At 36.7% G+C, this 19649-nt stretch overlaps 2 protein-coding genes across 2 annotated transcripts; both read right to left on the bottom strand.

Annotated features, from left to right (window-relative positions):
• Positions 1–912: 912 nt before the first annotated feature.
• LOC111607155 (hemicentin-2-like) lies at positions 913–2467 on the bottom strand. Its single transcript, XM_023329074.1, has 3 exons — positions 2165–2467; positions 1659–1919; positions 913–1097 (listed from the first exon to the last, which is right to left on the bottom strand). The coding sequence occupies exons 1-3, from the start codon at positions 2400–2402 to the stop codon at positions 913–915; spliced, it is 684 nt and encodes a 227-aa protein (XP_023184842.1). The 5' UTR covers positions 2403–2467.
• A 6141-nt stretch (positions 2468–8608) lies between these two features.
• Positions 8609–12884, bottom strand: LOC102232779. Its single transcript, XM_023328387.1, has 8 exons — positions 12744–12884; positions 12028–12369; positions 11594–11854; positions 10071–10397; positions 9675–9926; positions 9478–9582; positions 9281–9382; positions 8609–9164 (listed from the first exon to the last, which is right to left on the bottom strand). Exons 1-8 carry the CDS (start codon positions 12790–12792, stop codon positions 8920–8922), a joined length of 1683 nt encoding a protein of 560 aa, XP_023184155.1. The 5' UTR covers positions 12793–12884; the 3' UTR covers positions 8609–8919.
• Between the last annotated feature and the right edge of the window lie 6765 nt (positions 12885–19649).

The raw sequence follows: 19649 nt of genomic DNA, 5'->3' as shown, positions 1-19649 counted from the left end.
TCACACAAAAGCAGACTTTCTTTTAACACCCAATGTCTTTCTTTCTGAGAAGTGAAGACAACAGAGGAAGTCTAAAAATATACTGATCATGCTATTGTAGCAAACTGATGAAAATATGTTTTTTCTGCCAACATGCTCAAGTCAGTCTCATTGCTGTATGATTAGCAGGCTGCACAATGGAGGAGCTGGCATCACTGTCACCTTGCAGCAATGAGATTCAAAGCCAGTCTGGAGTCTCTCTGCAGGCAGTTTGCATGTTGTCCTGTTGCATGTGTGGGTTTTCTCTGGGTACTCCAGCCTCCCCACACATCCTACAGTTCAAACACTTCTGCTGGATTTATTAATGACTCTGAATTGTCCTTCATGTGTGTCTCTCTGGCAATCTGTCCAGGACGTAGTCAGCCTTACGCTCAGCCCTCCAGCAACTCAATTATATGTGGGTAAAGACCATGGATGGATGGATGGATGGATGGATGGATTGGTGCATGAATGGATGGATGGATGGTAGGTAAACAAGGAGACGAAGAAAGAGCACAACATGAAGCTTTGCTTGGTTGAGTTTGAACTGATTGCTGTCGAGAGCTCTCTTCCTCTATTTGCTTCTTTTAAAGGACTCTCATTTTCATCTTCACTATGATTCTATTTTTGTTGAAAGGTCAGTCCTTAGAAAAGTCCTAGAAGTAACAGACTGACTTAAACGTGTCTAAAATAGATTCATATGTATTTTGTGTTTTATAAAATGTGAGACTTATTTTCTGCTTATAGTTCTGAGCAGTGTCAGTATTTTTTTCTCATTGAGGAAAACTTTTTAAATGTTTCTGTTCAATACTAAAAACAGTTAAACAATATCTACATATATTTTTTAAAAATTCAACTCAAGTGTTTTTTATGTACTCACGAGAACAAAAACATTTATTTGTGTTTATGCTTAATTAAATCAGACTGTTGAATTACATTAAAGTCATCTGGATTCTCTTTTCTGATGTAAGTGACAAAGTCCTTGTATTTGCTCTCCTTCAGTTTGAAATAGAGACAGATCCCGCCACAGGAAAGAATTGTTACACCAAACAGCAAACTGTGTACGAGCAAGGAGACATCTGTAGATGAACAAGAAACAGATGTTAAATTGAAACAAAAACAAGAAAGTCAAGTATAGATGTTTTTAACATTTCTGGACACATTGTACTGCAGAAGATTAACTTGGTGATTTTTATGAATTTGCGATTTATGGAGAACTATTCACTCTTGGCAATCAAATTGCAGAGATTCTTATTTTTAATTAATGATTATGTGACAGAATGGACATTGGCATTATTACACCTCCCTCCCTTTTTTTTACTTTATTTTAAAGACTAGACTCTTAAGCTGCACGTCTCCTACTTGAACTGAGATGTATTAAACTGCAGTTACAGCAGTTCGCCACCAGTTGGCACATGGAGCACGGTGAGCTCTCCTGACTCAGCGGTAACGGCGGGTCATTGGAGGCGCTCACTGTCGCTGTCTGTGTTAACAGCGTTCAGAAAATAAAAGAACCACACTGCTTAATCATTAAGTGTGCAGCAATTATAAAATGACCATGTTCTCGCTTGCTAATGTCAAAAACAAAGTTTGACACATAATCCTAGAGGTCTGGTTACAAAGATAAATTTTTTTCCCACCTTTGCAAACAAATAGAGTTTTTTCCTCAGAGGCGTAGCTGACTTGATTCCTGACTGAGCAGACCAGACGTCCTGAGATGTTTTTTCTCAGAATTATAATGTTCGTCTCATTATGCACATAGAGGAGTTCAGAGCTGGTCAGTGTGTGTCCATCCATAGTCCAGCTGTACTGAGGACTGTCCCCTCTCTGACAGAGACAGGACACTTTCATCTCTAACTGCGACAAACACTCAGAGACGAGCCGGACAGATGACACAGGAGCTGGAATGAGAAAACATTGTCATAAATATTTTTATAGCATTTTTTTTATTTCTTATGAGCCACCATTTTCTATAACAGAAGAACATTTTAAATGTTGCCCTAAACACAATAAGCTGTGTTTAACTTGCAGTGTGTTTGTTTCTACAACAGTAGATGCAGTAACATGTGGAACGTATGTACATGTATATATGAATACATACAAAAAAAGTCTATTGATAAGTTGATTTCAGTCAGAATGTTTTTACCTTGAACCAGCAGTTGAAGAGTCTGCACTGTTTTCTGTCCTTCAGAATCAAATATTTCCAGATTATATTCACCACTGTCAGACCTGCTGAGGTTCGTGAGGCTAATCGTATCATTACTGGAAAGAAAGAATAATCTGTTCGGAAGGACATTTTGAAAGAATTTATGTCCTTCGCCTCTGAGGATTATGGATGTCTTATTTTTCCATTCATGTTTAGGTATTTCTGAGGCGTTGTTCATCAGGCGGATGATCACAGTTCCTCCCAGAGCTCCAAAACACTGAACTCTGTCCTCTCTGGCGTCACAGCGAGTTTCTCCCGCTGTAAACTCTGAGAAACAGATGTCAAAACCCAAAGCAGATATCTATGATCCTTGAAGTTCCCAAAGTTTGTTGCATTACACAGCATCAAAAATCACAAGTTTACTTCAGTTATTTTAAGTTGATTATTGCTGGAGATGTAATTTGATGAAATCAAATGCTTGTTCAAGATGTTTGATTTTACATGGAAGCTGAACATAAAAGTTGTAATGCTGATGGTTGCATATGACAGAAAATCATGATTGTGTTTTGTTTGTTTGGTCATTTGACATACATGTAAACATAACAACAGTGTGTTTTAAGTTAAAATCTCTCACTACCTCATAACTTCAATTCCAAAGATTTAAAGAATCATTCAGCTAAGGAAATTTTGTGGTTTAACAATCTTAAAATAACTACACGACAAATAAAACCAGCATGCTCTTAAGGAATATGTTTATCTATAAAAACAAAAGTAAACTGTGTTTAAGTCAACGTGTAGTTTTTTGTTCTTCCTACCTTTACATGCAGAGATGATCTGCTCTGTGGAGCCAATGCTGATGTGATTCCTGACAGAGCAGGCCAGACTTCCTGAGACACTGTGTCGCAGAATAATAATGTTATTCTCATTATTTGCTGATAGAAGTTCGGAGTCTGTCAGTTTGTCTCCATTCAGAGTCCAAATGTACTGAGGACTGTCCCCTCCCTCAGAGAGACAGGACACCTTCATCTCTAACCGGGACAAACACTCGGTGATCAGATGGACAGAAGACACAGGAGCTGAAAATGGAAAATGAAATTATGAAGTGATTCTTTATGGGTAGAACTATAATAAAGTTATTTATCAGTCAAAAAAAAAACAAAGCTTCACCTTGAACAATCATCTGAAGAGCTCGGCTTTCTATATTTCGTCCATTTGAATCAAAGATATTCAAAGTATATTCACCACTGTCAGTTCTCCTGAGGTTCTTGAATGCAACTGTACCATTGGTGGGAATAAAAAGAAATCTGTCCTGAAGGGTATTTTGAGAGAAATTGTACCCTTTGCCTCTGAGAATTACAGCTCTTTCATTTTTCCATTCATATTTAGGTATTTCTGACACGTTGTTGAGCAGCTGGATGATCACTGCTTCTCCCACAGCTACAAAACACCGAGCTCCATCCTGTCTTCCATCACAGTGAGTTCCTCCTGCTGCAGATTCTGAGACAAAATGAAAAATGTTTCAAAACAAAGCAATAGATCAAACAGAGTCAATACCTGTCCTCATGCTGCAGATGTTGGAATAAAACTGCCTTCTTAGTGCTCTAATGACCTGATCAGACATCTGAAGTGTTTGTTGTACTGTTGTAGGAGCTATAGTAAGTCTTGATGAGGTTTCTTTTTTAAAAAAAGTATATACCAAAATTGGGGATGGAAATCTATGTACAGTAGATGAAAAATACTTATTCTTTCTGCCTTTAAGAAATTTTTTTATTTATATCTAGGTATTTCTGAGGGGTTTCCAATCAGTTGATCAACCACATTTCCTCCCAAAGTGCAATAACACTGAGCTACATCCTGCCTGCCGTCACCATGAAATTGTGCAGCTGTAGATTCTGAGAAAAACAGAATCCTTCAGAGTCCAGTTATTTAAAATAAGTACACAAAATCATGAGTTTGCTTAATTACTAAATGCTAATAGGACTGGTTTGTTCAAGAGGTTTTGAATGTCTACTCTTATTTGGAGGCTGCGTGTGAACATCAAAGTAAATTCATTTACTGGTTTACAAAAAGCCCACTGCAATATTAGACAGTAAAATATGACTGACCAAGTACAGAACTGGTCGTGTTTTTAAAGTTTTGGTCGCTTTAGTGCCCTTTATTCAAGAATCCAACCTTGGACAGCTGCTTATACATCGGGGAGCCTCATGCACTGCCCTATTATCAGTCATATTTCTGCTTTGTTGCTCAGTCTTCTTTTGCTAAGCATGACAGAATAATAAAAAAATGTGAAAAAAGGGTAAAAAAATATTTTCTTTCGTAGCAAAATGACCACAACACCTCACACTATTGCATATCAGTCGTTTTCTTTCACACACTATGTATTGTACCTGCAGAACAGTGACTCAAACATAATAGCATTAATTGAATAATAACATTACTAAAAATCTCCCTTGCTATCCAGATTCTTCGCTCACTTCTGGACGGTTAAAACTGAACGTAAAAATAAAACGGGTGTTTTTGTAAGTAGGTGGCGTGCGGAGTAAGATGCAGTGATCTTTTAAAACAGCTAATGAATTGCCTGTTAAAGCTAACTGGTGTTTTATGGTCTACAACTAATAGATAGAGTGACTTCATTTTTTCCCAAACTTTATTTCTAAACTGCATGCGATTAAAACAGGAGCAGAATGGTTGATCCACTTGTTTTCAGTCATTTCCAAATGTTCAGGGCTCTTCTGGTTGTCTCCTTTTTGAGGTGAACTGATTTGATAAAGTTAATTTAAGTCTAGCTGCAGAGAATTACCTCTAGAATTACACCACACCACATGTTATTTAAGTTACTGCGGTTTTGAACGCGATTGTACATTCAGATTCACAACATGAATTCAGGAAAAAGATTTTGCATCCTGCCATTTAAAATTTGTTTCATGATTTCATAGCATTCATGTGACACTAATTCATGATGTTACCTACTTTACTTATTTCATAGTTTATTCAGCATAGTGACTTACTGTGTTGGTTGTAAGGAGAACTTAAATTAAGGCCTAAGTGTAAACTGTACGCTTCTTAACAAATATGGAATAAACTACAACTCAGTCAGAACTCACATGGCATAAAGTAACCACATGGCATCACACTTACTTTTAAAAAATGGATTCTTATCTCTTATTCACTCACTTCTGCTCATTTAAATGTCATAAAGAAAGTATATGGACTATTTGAAATTCAACATTTTTAAATGGGCTTATTAAACAACCAAAAAACATGAACTCACCATGAGTGAATCTGAGTAGGGTCAGCAACAATCCAACCATGACATTCATGACTTGACAATAGCTGCCAGGTCGTTCAGTCTGACCAAATGCAACTCTGAAAACTGTCAAATGTCTCTCACAAATAATTAGGGTTGAAACAGAAACTAAGGCTGCAGAGGTGACAAAGGAAATGATGAGATCTTGGTCAGCTCATGGTAACTCACACTCGTTTCACTCGTCCACCGACCCCCTCTCATCACCACTCGCCTTCACCACATTCTTCTGCTACTGCAGTGAAAAAAGGTGTATGTTTACCAAACCCTGAGAGGAAACGGATTATCTTCTGCAACATATATGTGGGTATGTTGTGCCACAGAGGACAGACAGATTATGTCTTAATTTTGCCCAAGGTAAAGAAAAGAACTGTGATTGTGATATTTTTATATCTTTGAAAAGCTTTTTACCTTTTGAAAGTATATTTTAGGTAATCTTGTTTCTCAAAAGTTCAGTGAAATTAAACAAAAAAAATATGTTCATAAAAGAACAGATAAAGCATGCCAGCTTATCTATTTGTCTCACATATGTGCATCTCTGGTGTTTGTGGTGAACGTATCCAAGTTGTACCAGCTGTAGGCCTCGTGAGGTCTGGGAGACAAATCAGGCCACTGAACAGAATAAAGAGCATGAATAGAAATCATAGAGTGACAAAAATGCAGTTTTTGATCTGACCAATATGAACCACCCTCTTAACTTTTGGAAAGTAGCTACAAAATGTTCAGGTTCAGTTTCAAAAAAATAGTATTCCCATCTTAAAACAATTATACAAAAGTTGACATTAATGTTTCAGATTTTTTTTTACCATGAGTGTACGTCTGATGATTCTGTTATCCAACAACATTCTCCTGATAAGATTGAATTTTATTTTAACAGCTGCAGTTCATAATAAAGGTATTCAACACAGACTGCCAGAGTTTAAATCAGGCCATAATAGAATTATATTATGTACTTACTACCGTAATTATATCAACTTGATTCACCAACTGTGCTCTGCAGATTTACTTGTTAATTTATCCAAAGTCTTTGATTATGTCAAATACTCCATAATAGAGAAATACAGGACTCTGTAAACTATATGTAAACAATTGTTGGCAAGTTGTTGCTGGTGAGCTTCTCTCTATTCAGTATGATTGACAGCTCTGATTGGTTGTTTCTGACGTCCATTTATCCATTTTCCACTCCTTCTGACATATTTCTTCAGATAGTAATAGGATCGTGGGAAGGAGGGAGAAGAGCTCAAACTTGCTTTCACTGTCTCATCTTATACAGTCAAGATTTGATTACCATTTTAACAAATGTGCATAAAGACATATTTTCATAAAAGTTACTTACGGAAGCTTTAAACAAGGTGAGTGAACTGCAGTTCAGTTCTGGGTTCATCACTGTTCCAAACTTTTGTCAATTGTGGATAATGGCTCTCAATGTAGTTTTGTTGGCAACCCAAAACCTTAGAAAATGTTTCTGTAAGCCATTCCAGATTGATAGACGTCAATAACGTTTTAATGCCATTTTTTTTTGTATGTTTTTGTGTTTTTTATGGGGTTTTTTTCTTTTCATTTCATTTTTTAATCATAATTTATTCTTCCTCATGTCGTCTTTAGCTGGCTACAAAATTTGTTTGATTGTCTAAAACTTGTGACAAAAAAACAGAAATGTATGTTGACTGACTGAGAGGTGTGACAATGTTGAAAGCAACGCATAAAACAAGGAAGACGAGTGATGGCAGGGCAAACTGGCAGAGTAACAGATCTGTAGCTCCAGTAGATGGCAGCATTGAGCAGGCTGCGAGTTAATCAGTCAACTCATACAAATTAAAACTAAATTAAATTAATGTCACTTCTCAAAGGTTACTGAAATAAAACTATAATGTCAACAGTATAGTTCTCTTTTATTAACTAACTTAGTATTGTTATGGCTAATAACTCATTTTACATATTTTTTGTCTCCTGTTCTCTGTGCTCACATGTAATACATCTTAATATGGGGAGAGAGCTAAATAAGAGGACTTCAATTACATTCCATTTTTAGAAACTATTTATAATTTCAATGAGTCTTTATTTTGACATTCTTAAAATGAATTTAAACACATTTCAGCCTAAAACAAATACTTACTGGTGCGTTTTCTCTCAATTTCAGGTCCGTTATGGTTGTTTTCATACTTGCTTTGTGGCATACTAAAAGCCATATCTAAGCGTTGGTATAAAGGAACAATGACGCACAAAAGAATCTTAGAGGAAGTAAAAGCTCTACGCTAACTTTTCTGAACATTTCTGCATTTGAAAAGAGCCCTGTGGGTTAAAAATAGTGACTTAGTTTATATTATCTGTGTTCTTTAGTGATTCTCACCTATGCAACAAATATAAACAAATTGCATTTGAAGCTAAGAGCCAGTGGTCAATAAACAAGGGTGGAGCTCAGAAGTGTTTACCCCTGCAACAATATGAACTGTCAACCACTACACAGTTGACAGTTCATATTGTTGCATGTTGCCATTAGAGTTGTTTTGCATCAATCCTTGTGCACGGTGCACCAACTCAACAAATGTATTTATTTATTTAAGCTTCCAGGCACAAGTAGAAAATACCCCATTAACTCTTTACAGCTGTAGCACAAGTTGTGATTTGGTGGTTTAGTTATACAGTTGATTGGCATTATGTCTAGAGTCTAGACTAAGTTTTGGGAATACAGAGAAAATCCCAAAATTTGGTTTGATCAATAGCTTAAAGACAGATGATGTTCTATTTGAAGTGTGTAGTGCTCACACTACACACTTCTGGAAACCCTGTGGTGAACTTCACCGTTGTCTGAGTAACTTTTTGGGCTTAGAATTAGACTTAATTATGTGTATTCTTGTACATTAGTTTCCCATGGTGTATAATTACAAACTATTTTGGTGTTTTTACTTGGACAAAGACAATGGATCAATAGGCTGCCTGCCTCTTTTCTGTCTTACAAGTTCACTGACCTTCATCTGTGAGACTCCTGGTTTAGAAACTACAAGACGAGCAGTGAAAACAGGCCCATGTTTTCACAACATGGGCCTGTTTTTGTTTTTAAAATAAATAAACAGAGCAAGAAAGTTGTATTTTTTTTTTACTTGCACAACAAACTACATACAATATTTAATTTAGACACTCCATGTAGTCAAATTTTGCAGGGATTTTTAAATACATGTAGAGCATAAAAATGATCCCAATGTTTGCCTGATTACAAAAATGCCATAAAACATTAAAAGGTTTTGTGAACAGACTAGAAAATGTCTTAGTGTATTTTCAGCTTAGGCAAACCCCACAAGCTGAGAAAAGTAAAACAAGCATCAAACTTAACTGCGTTTTGAAAAGTAAACCACATTAATTGAAAGTTTGAGACATTCTGGCATCCTTACTTTGTCCCATCCACCTGATTTCAATAATGTACACTTTGTAAAGGAGACCACAGTAACTCAGGTCACCTAACTTTACGGACTTGTGCATAGATAGGAGCTACTGCCGATACCTCCGCCTGCAGAGGAAGTTCTGAAAGGGTCACTTGTTTGACCTCCACTTCTTCTTCCACACTTTCCTCCGTTTGCCTCTCTGAAAGGGTCACTTGTTTGACCTCCACTTCTTCTTCCACACTTTCCTCTGTTTGCCTCTCCTGTTGTGCCACAATCCTGACTTCAGCATAGATAGGTTCGCTGTTGTCTTTCTCCACTGCAAAATGTCAGAAAGGCATTGTTCAGGTAAACGCACTATTTGTTTTGGGGGTTTATTCAATTCAACAAGAAATATAAATTACAAAAGAATTAAGTATGAAATCAGGTCAGTACCTTTGAAAGTATGTTTTTTCTTATGGGTGCAGATGACTTGTATTCCAAGAACTAAGAGAAATACCAGTGCTAAGAATACACCAGCCAATACTGCCAACAAGCCTGTTTGAGAAGCAAAAGTAAGCAAACATAGATCTTTACAGTCAAAGTTTGATTAGCGGTGTATTTCTAGGGGACACAACATGCAGTTGCCTTACCTTCAACACTGTATGCAACTGCTTCAACACAAAGGGTGTTACCTTCTGCCAACACCCACTCAGATATCTGCGTCCCATTGTAAGTGCAGTTAATGAAAATGAACCCTGGGAGAAGGGAAACAATGCATGATTGTGATTGTGCTACTGTTAAAATGATCAAGTAGTATTTTTTCATAGTTTTTAATGTTGTCATTTACCACATGTAGATATGGTTTTCTCTGTCGAGAGAGAACTGAACCGATTCCAGACTGAGCAGACCAGACGTCCTGAGATATTCGGCCTCAGAACAATGACGTCAGTCTCATTTTCTAATAACTCTGAGTTTGTCAGTATGTGTCCATCCAGAGTCCAGTTGTATTGCAGACTATCACCTGCCTCTGAGTGACAGGACACCTTCATCTGTCCCTGAGACAAACACTCAGACACTATATTGATGGAGGACACAGGGGCTGAAAGAGAAACATTTGATTTCTTTCCAGAAATTTGCAGATTTGCAAAAGAAGTATACATGTGGAATAAGAAAACTATTAAGATGTTAAATGGAGATCTGTCATTGTGACAGATCTTCTCCCATAGGGGGGAAAATCATTTACCTTCAACAATTAGCTGAAGATTCCTCTTTTCTATTTGTCGTCCATCTGAATCGAACGTTTCCAAAGAGTAGTCACCACTGTCAGCTCTGCTGAGATTCATGATGCTGAATGTACCATACCGGGGAATAAAGATATTTCTGCCCTCAGTGTCATTTGGAGCAAAACTGTTCCATCTCCCTCTTAGGATTGTTGTTGTTCTATTTTTCCATTCGTATTTGGGGGTTTGTGAAGTGTTGTTCATCAGTTGAATGACCACCGTTCCTCCCAAAGCTCCATAACACTTAGCTTCGTCTTCTTGGATGTTACATTGAGTTTCATGAGTTTTTTCTGAAAAAGTAGACAGACAACCTTAAAAGTAAAAGAGTAATGCCTAAGATTCCACAAACTAAATTCTAAAGAAAAACCTTAGAACTCTAATTAGATCATTTTTGAGATATGATCTCAGTGGTGTTACACGGTGACGGTGTTGGGAACTGGTACGAATCTGGTAGCTCAGAAAATGAGCCTGATAAAAAAAAAAAAACCTGACTCGTAGTTGTGCAAGTATTTAAGAAAAATGTTTCAGATTTTCATTTGAAAACATTTCTTGAAAACCGTGTACAATTCTTTCCACTTCACCAATATGTGAAGACATTGAAATTTGTCTGAAAAAAAAAATCCAGTGGTATGCGTACTTTTGAAAGACCACCTCTTGCATATTTTACGTTACGTTTTTTGACCTTGGTCTGCTTTGCAATTGCATCTGGTGAATTTACTTGAAAGACAAGCATTAAAATAAGATAAACTGTCACTGTTTGTGGCCTGTGAGATTGTGTTGTGATCTTTCTGTTCTGACAGGTTGTGGTATTTATTCTTGCAAACTAGTGGGCAGCTTAAAACTTATGTACCTTTAAATAAAACATTTAAAAAACATCCTCTATGTGTGCGTGCTTGGGAACAGCAAAAGGAAGATGGTGTGAACTTCAAGCAGTTTAAGAGACTTTGACACTGGTTCACACATATTTTTTATGTTAAAGATCACTCTGTGAGGAAGCTTTAAGCCACATAGGTCACACCATCCATCAGTGTTAATGCCATTGCACCGACTATGCTCAGACGAACTGCAAACATCCACCACTAGAGAGAAAGTTAACCTCAATCCCATAGCTGATCTAGCTAATGCCAAAAAATAAATTATGAGAAGTGTGCAATTGTGAATTATGCTTTACATTAAGCTTCAAAATGAGCAAATCTGACTGCATTCAAAGGTTTGATGCTAAACTGACAGAGTGGATAACGCAGATGCACTCCAATACATGAATAATGTTAAAACTCTGCTCCACCAAGTATGGCCGGGAACAGCTTAGATGATGTGTACATGCACAAATGTATACTCTCAAGTTTAAATTGGGAAGTCTATATATATATATATATATATATATATATATATATATATATATATATATATATATATATATATATATATATATATATATATATATATATATATATAATGTAACAAAGCTCATCTATGGTTGACTAACCTTCACAAAGAGATATCCTCTCCCCTTTTGAGACATGGCTGATGTTATTCCAAACTGAGCAGGTCAGGTTTCCTGGCATGTTTTGTTTCAGAATAATGATGTTATTCACAGGATTTCTTCTCAGGATCTCTGTGTCTCTGGTTGGTTGTCCATTCAGAATCCAGGAGTACTGAGGACCGTCCCCACCCTCACAGACACAGGACACCTTTAACAACCCCTGAGCCACACAGTCCAAGATCATACGCACAGACGACACAGGAGCTGAAAGAGGCATACAGATACAAACACTGAAATTAGAACAGGAATAACATGTTTTTATAACGTCTTATTTAAATCATGAAAAGTTTTTTTACAATGTTATATGCCTAAGGTAAGGTCATATTATAAACAATAATTACTAAAATGAAATATGTTTTTAAAAAAATCCAATTTACCTTGAACATTCAGCTGTAGAGTCTTATTTTCTTTTCTTTTCCCATCTGAATCAAAAATCTCAAGCATATATTTACCACTGTCACTTCTGCTCAGGTTATTGATTTCGAATGTTCCTTTATTAAGAATAAAGACAGATCTGCTGCTCATGGTATTGGAAATAAGCGTATTGCTCTTGACAACAAGAATATTTTGGGTTGACTCATTCTTCATTGATGCTTCCTTCTTCAAATTGAATCTGTGTTTTTCTGAGGTCTCTTCCATCAGCTTGAAGGCCACAGTTCCTCCCAACGCGCCATAGCAGTGAGCTCCCGTCTGTCTGGCATCACAGTACTTTTCAGCTGCTGAAAATTAAAAACATAAAGGTACAAAGAAGGAAAGCTTTTACCCTTTAGTTTCTACAGAATCAAAAACAAAGCGAGCTGGTAGGAGCATTTGTGTGGGAAACCAGTTTGCTGAAGCAAGCCCACGGGTTTCCAGAACTCTTCTTGTGTGAACATACAACCAAGAGAGGACGTTTTTCATTTATGGCTGAGTTTTATCAGTAAAAGACAAATGATACGTGGCATTTAGAGCAAAAACATTGCTTTAAACATGTCATTCATCAGCATCAGTTACAAATCAATGTCTTCAGTCATTTCCTTCAGGCAGAAGTTTCTTCAAATGTAGTGACTTGCTTTTTGTGATTAAATAAATTAGTAAAACTTGAAAAACTTACCGTGAGATACTTCCAGGAGCACAATCAACAGTCCAACCACAGCTTTCATATCTCCCCAGGAGCTGCCACTCTACTTTGTGCAGGCAAGCTACCCAGAATGGTGTAAAATGGTTCCTGTTAGTAATCAACCTGAGAACAGAAGCCGTGGGCGCACAGATGAAAAAGGAAATGATGAGAGCGTGGTCACTTCTCAACCAAAGACGGAACACCTCCTCCCAGCCAATGGTACTGCTTTCTTATTGTAGTAAGAAGAAAAACAAAAACTTTCTCATGTCTCTGTGGCCACAGTGTTTTTGCGTCATAAAGGTGGCTGCCTTGCCGAAGCAGAGATAAAGGATGTTTGCATTAGAATGACGAGGCTCAAGATAAAAATATTGAAGCATCTTCACCTTGAACATGTTTTTAACTATGTACTGGTTGCATCACAGCAAGAATCTTCTGAGATTGAACCTCAGTTAAGACCTTCCTGAGAAATGGTGCTATCTATTTCTCACAAACCAAAACATATATGTTAGGCTATTTACTAAAATCCCATTATGTTTGAGAGTATGCATGCTTGGTTTGTGTCACTGTAATGAACTTGAGATCTATTCACATTCTGTCGGCAATCGGGAAGAGTGGTCGCCATCTTATGTAGAGTAAACATTGGATGACTATTTTTTAATTTGGGTTTTGACCTGTTTTTAGACCTGTTTCCCCCAGAAATCTGTGGCAATATAACTAATTTAACAATCCCTTAAAAAGGAGTGAACAATTACAACAAAGACAAGCATGATGTTCAGAACGTTTTCCATATTTGTTCTTATCCTGTTGAGAAGTGCAAGAGTACTAAAGTTCACTTCAACCATCACGAGGAGGGAAGTGGGCACTGGTATCGATCAGAGGACCCGGGGAGACAAATGGATAAATGTAGTTACCAAGTCACTTAATATCTTGTAAGGTAACAACAACACAGTGACATCACATGTTGACTTCATTTTTCTACATCTCTTTCTCCAGCTTAGTGTTTTAAGCTATACTTAGTTGGACTTCCTGTTATTTAAAAAAGTATTTACAACCATGCAGCTCTTGTTGTTCCCACTAGATGTCCTCATTGCTCACTTTAGATTCCGTGAACATCCGCTCTGCACGAGTAAAAAACCCAATTGTTTCCATTCGCCACCTCATCCTCCCAGTACATCCGCTCAGTCGTTTCATCATGGTCCATTTCTCTGTCTCCCTTGTCATCTTATTTTATTCTCTCTTGTTTTTGCTTGGTTATGTTTCTTTTTAACATTGTGTAATTTTTAAATCAAAAAATAAAAAAGTCTTCATCCTGATCCAGTCTTTAGGGTACCTGCATCCGGATGCATAATAATATTCCTCATAGAACTACAATATAAAGTTTCCACATCAAGTAAATAACATTTTTGAAGCATCTAAATCAGGCATGAGATCATTTTTATTTTAGGTTATGAAATCAACCAATCCAACAGGACTCCACAGCTAAAGATCACAAAGCAAGCCATGATTTAAATGTCATCATGGATTCAATATTGAATTTGAACAACCAAATACAACTTTAATAACTAAAAAAATAACTTGTCTTCACAAAACGGGGCACAGAAAAGCTGGTGCATGCTTCTAATTTCAGTAAAGTCAACTATTTCAGCTTCAGGTTAACCAAAATGGTGCTGTGACTGTCAAAGTCCCGGTTATCTTCAGTAAAATTGGTAATGGAAAACCAGTCCTTAAATCACTTGGAAATACAGAATTTCAAATCTTGGTCTTTAAATCGCTGAAGAGTCTTCACCCTAAATACATGTGATAGTACTGTGTCAGGTATGAACCATGTACACATCTTCCTATAACCAGTTTTTAACAAGAGGAGCCAGCTTTTGGTTTTTAAGTCCCTGAGCTTTGAAAACTTGAGATGTGCAGAGACTATTAGCTTCTGTAAATCAAGACTGAAAACATGCTTTTCTTTGTCATTTCCATAATGGCCATAGATAGCTTTATCATTTAAATACTACGATGTCTTAGCTTTTTATTTGTTTAGATTGGAATTTTGTCATTTCATTTTCAATGTGTATTTTTTGTTTCTGATCTATTTGATTTACCTTTAGGTCTCCCTGCAGTTGCAACATTGAAACTTTATTCTAACTTTTGTTGCAGTATTTTAGCTGGTTAACGCCACGCTTTTAGCAGACGTTTAATTTAAGAAAAAAAATTGCAGCTGGACCAACATCACAGATATTTGATATTTGAAGAAGGTGAGGAGGGTCCCAACAGACGAGAAGATGACAGTCTTTTATTTAGTGTGTGTGCTTAATATAGATCTATAGGAGACAGATCTATTTGCAGCAGTCATTACATGTGGATCAAAACACTTAAGGCAGCCAACTCATACAGAATATTTTCCACTTTTTTACTTCCCAACACTCCCAGTCATACAAGGACAGAAGACAGAAATTAAAATGAACTAAAAAAAAAACAAGTGACAATATCAAAATGAAACAAAGAAAATTAACCGTACTGCAGCACAAAAATTACCTCAAGCTGACTCAACCTATAATAGTATAGACAGAAATTAAGTAAACTGTGGCACTAAAAGGGTCAATATCGAAAGCTCCATGTTTTAGTCACAACAAATGATAAAAGGAAGCTTGAGGTTATTTTGACATGAGGTGACAGAAGTGAAACAAAGTAAACATGTCAACACTCAGGACTTTTTTTTTTTTCCCCATTCTCTTTTTCCTCTCAGTCACCGTCTGGATGTTTCACATTCAAAATTATTCTTATTATTGTAGATTCACATTAACTTTTGACTATTCAATGCGCAGTGGGGGAAAGAAGCACCACAACATAAAATCAAACACATTCACAAAGCCTGAGCTTTTCCAATCCCATTGCATAATTAGGCTTTGGAAACACTTGGGTTTTAGAAATCATTGGTTTAAAACTGCTAATTTATGATAAATGAAGTAATAGAATACATTTTGTCATTAAAGTAGAATGCTAGCATGAGCCTTAAGGATAGAGTAGGAAGGTAGAGTAAACACACTATTTACAACAATTGATGTTGAAGGGCGTATTTAATTTCAACAGTATGTTGATTTGAGGTGATGTAGGCCAACAAGTTAAGAATCAATAAACTAGAAAAAAGGTGTGAAGAAAAATAAGCTAATGTTTAGGTCTCTGCTCAGTTCCTCATTATAGATAAAACAGTTCGTGTGGGTTACTATAAGGGGTTTTGAGGATGTGCACAACTTAGTTTCACTGCGTTTAAACTTTGGCCCAACCAATAAAGTTCAGCAGCTGGTTTGGGCAAGGGTAAACCAGCGTAGAATATAACTGTGTTGGATTTAATCTAATTTATTAATTCTACCCTCAATGTCAGACTTAAACAGGATTACGTATCTGGGATGGAAACCATCTTAAAGATTCCTGAAACTGAGTTTGTGTGGCAAAGGTTTAAAGTTTGTTGATTGAGATGCAGCAAACAAAGTTTCTTGATTAAATCGTAATCAAGAAACTTAGTAAAGGTTCTTTATGACAGTAAAGTGCTCAGTAAAGTGTAAGTATTGGATGTTAGATGGAATAAACAGAAGCATGCCATATGTTTATGATAAGTTTATAAGCCAACAGAAGTGACAAGAATGTATTCTTTGTAAAATATAACATTTAGTCAATTTACATTAAACAGTAACAAACATGGGAAAATAATACATGTTTCAGACATAGAAAAGTATTTAAACTACAATGCTCTAGTTGCTACGTCTAACTTTTAAGGATACCAATGATGGTTTACGGTGGTTTAGACATTAACAATCCAGAGAAAAAACTTTCCTAAGATGCTGTGGTGGCGCAGGGGTTAAGCACAACCCACATATATGGACGCCTTAGTCCTCGACAAGGCTGTCACAGGTTCGATTCCCGGCCTGGCGATCTTTGCCGCATGTCTTCCCCCTTCTCTCATTACCCTCTTTCCTGTCAATTCACTGTCAAATAAAGGTCACTAGAGCCAATAAAATCTTTAAAAAAAAAAAAAAAAGATGGTAAAAACCCAGTTTGTGAGTGGTTTTTAAGAGTCCTTTGGCCTGTGTCCACTTCTGATGATCGGTGTGGTTGAGATTGTCAAAGATCATTCTCATAGGGTTTGTCTGAAGTGTTTGCCTGAAAAAAAATATATTTTTTTTACACAAGAAGAAAAGAAGTCCCCAAAACATTTACTGACATTGACTGATGTCAATGTCAGGTGTTTTAGTCTCTACCTTTGGTATTTCTACGTTTCCTCAATATGCAACAGATGCAGCAAGTTAACAGCACAATCAGGAGGAGGACACCAAGCCCCGCGCTGCAGAGTAGCAGGATAGGATAAAAGTTGGCTGAGGAAGTAAACCACAATAAAAAACATGTTAGGTATTATATACCATTGGTGACCTAACATAAATCCACCATAGCGCCACAGATTATTTTGTTGTTCTACTAACAAGAAAGAAAGAAAGTTTGCTGTGACTTTTCTAACAGATTATTAATTAACCAGGACATTTCAATTCAAATGAGGGCTTTTGACCGACTGACTTAAAAAGAGTAAACAGTCATAACAGGAAACATTATTAGTACAAATTTAGATGCAGCAGATATGTTAATTACAAGTTATTTACCAGCATTTTCTTTGCAAGACCTTGGCACACAACATTGCTACGTAAACCTGAGGGGTTTCATTTGAGATGCTAAATTGAGTTCTGAGATTAGAAATGGTGAACCTAAAACATGAATTACTTCATTTCTTATCTACATTTTGAAATATTTGCTGGAAGAGTGAGCTTGCACAGCGCTCATTGCAGGGTCAGAAACATTCACTCTCAGCTAAATAAACCAAAATTATCCAGTGGCTCCAACTCAAACTGCAATATCACTGAATAAAATTAAAAGCAGAGCTACACACCCAGAGTAACATCTGCTACAAGTATCTGTTAAACCAGAGCCAGTTCCTGTGACTGAACCACACCTATCCACCAGAGGTTTCACAGTTGTGATTGATGTCAAACAAAAGCTACAAACGTCTAGCAAAAGTCTTAACAAGTAGAGGTTAAAACATCAATTCTATCAAACCTCAATATGCAGAAACCAAGATAAATATTATTGGGTGTGGATGAAAATGCCTGTGATTTGTATCATAACATGTGCTTGAAAAGGAATGTTCTAGAAAATTATTGGAAAAGAAAACATATTCCAAAAACTGCAGCAAGAGGCAGAGAAGTAAGACTTCAGAAATGTGAACTTGCCTTGTACTTGAAGGTTGAATTTGATATCTGCTTCTCGCTTCCCATTTTTATCATATCTCTCCACTACATATAGGCCTGAATCATTCCATGTCACGTTGATAATCTTGAGTGTTCCTGTGTCGATTGTGAATTCTGTTCTGTTGTTCTCAGCTACCTTCACTTTTTCTCTCTTTAGAGAAAATATTTCAGCACGATTTGTTTCATTATAAAACTTGAAACAGTGCAACTTGTAGCCGGCTGCATTGGTCAATAACTTGATGTTGACGGATCCTCCGACAACAGGAGAGCAGGAGGATGTAGCCTGGATGGCATCACATTCAGTGTCGGAGGGTGGAAAAAATGCTGTGAAAGATTCATTTAAATAGCATGTAAATTATCTGGCATCACTAACATTACATAATACTTTTATTAATTAGTAATTATTGATGTCCTGTAACTCACCATGACTTCCTCCAGTCAATACAAGAAGAAGAATAAATTGCTCCATGCTGCTCCTTTGTTATGGGGTTTAACCTCTTAAAAAAACTGAGATGTTGGAAAGATAGAGAGATAATGTTATCAACCTTCCATGAAGCTCTGCTGTCAGACTGTGCCAGATACTCACAGGAACTACAAAAGGTGGGGTGTTGCTGATATTTCCAACAAGGAAGGAAATGAATTTTAACGGTCTCACTTCTTGAAAAGTAAAAAAAAAAAAAAAGCTGCTTGGCCTCATGCCATTGCGACATTGTCTTGAGAAATATGTCTTACATGTGACAAAGTCTCTCTTTCCTCTTTACATATTACATCATACATATTATTGTATTGAACCTGGAGCCACCCAAGTGACAATATTTTAACCACATGTTGCCAAAGCATCTTGGATTTTCATTTTGTGCACTTACTTTACCAAAAAGAGGAAGAAAGTCAAAGAAAACTGTCTGTATATATGTCTGATAAGATGAGACGCTTATAATGAAAGAAAATATTCTACTGCGCATGATGCAGAATCTTACTGTGGGAAACAAATAGACTTATGGGTGAGAGTCAGTGGCAGCCTAACATCAGAGCCTGTGGTTTTTACTGTTATATCTAACTGAGGCACATGACTGCAGCACAACACAAGCTGAGGTTTTATTTTTCAGCATTTACTTCGAGCTCATGCAATGTGGCATTAACCTTAAAGGTGAACAACTCCTCGAATTACATGGAGGTGCAATTAACGAATTGGATCTGTTGAAATAAAGAAAAAAAACATATCCCACAGCATGACGCTGCCACCACCATGTTTCAGAGTGGGTATGGTGTGTTTAGTTATAGAAATAGTAGGTCAAAGTTTTCCTCCACATAGTTTTAAAGGTTTACCAGACTTCTCATTAGAGTGCCTTAAACTTGTATTCATGTTGTGTTCGCTACACTCTTTGTGGCAAACAGGACTTCTTTCAACAAATTACTTTTCTTGTCCCACTTTACTATGCAGAGTTTTACATTGCACAACTATTAGGTATCTTCTCTCTTGGCTGCTTCTCTCCTTTCTTAAAAAAATGTTTATGCAAATTGTTATGTTTGTGTAGATTTGCCATAATCTTTACCCTGACATGTTTGTTGTGTTCCCTCATTTTCATGATGTTTTTTGTCAACTAATGTTTTGTAACAA

The sequence above is a fragment of the Xiphophorus maculatus genome, chromosome 23, assembly GCF_002775205.1.
Source record: "Xiphophorus maculatus strain JP 163 A chromosome 23, X_maculatus-5.0-male, whole genome shotgun sequence".
NCBI classification, from domain to species: Eukaryota; Metazoa; Chordata; class Actinopteri; order Cyprinodontiformes; family Poeciliidae; genus Xiphophorus; species Xiphophorus maculatus.
This window is presented reverse-complemented; position numbering and strand designations above follow the sequence as displayed.

Coding starts and splice junctions, on each gene's coding strand:
- LOC111607155 (XM_023329074.1), bottom strand. CDS start 2,402: ATGAACAACGCCTCAGAAATACCTAAACATGAATGGAAAAATAAGACA. Junction 1,920..2,164: donor TCTTCAACTGCTGGTTCAAG/GTAAAAACATTC, acceptor TTCTCATTCCAG/CTCCTGTGTCATCTGTCCGG. Junction 1,098..1,658: donor AACTCTATTTGTTTGCAAAG/GTGGGAAAAAAA, acceptor GTTCATCTACAG/ATGTCTCCTTGCTCGTACAC.
- LOC102232779 (XM_023328387.1), bottom strand. CDS start 12,792: ATGAAAGCTGTGGTTGGACTGTTGATTGTGCTCCTGGAAGTATCTCAC. Junction 12,370..12,743: donor GCTCCTGGAAGTATCTCACG/GTAAGTTTTTCA, acceptor TTTAATTTTCAG/CAGCTGAAAAGTACTGTGAT. Junction 11,855..12,027: donor TCTACAGCTGAATGTTCAAG/GTAAATTGGATT, acceptor TGCCTCTTTCAG/CTCCTGTGTCGTCTGTGCGT.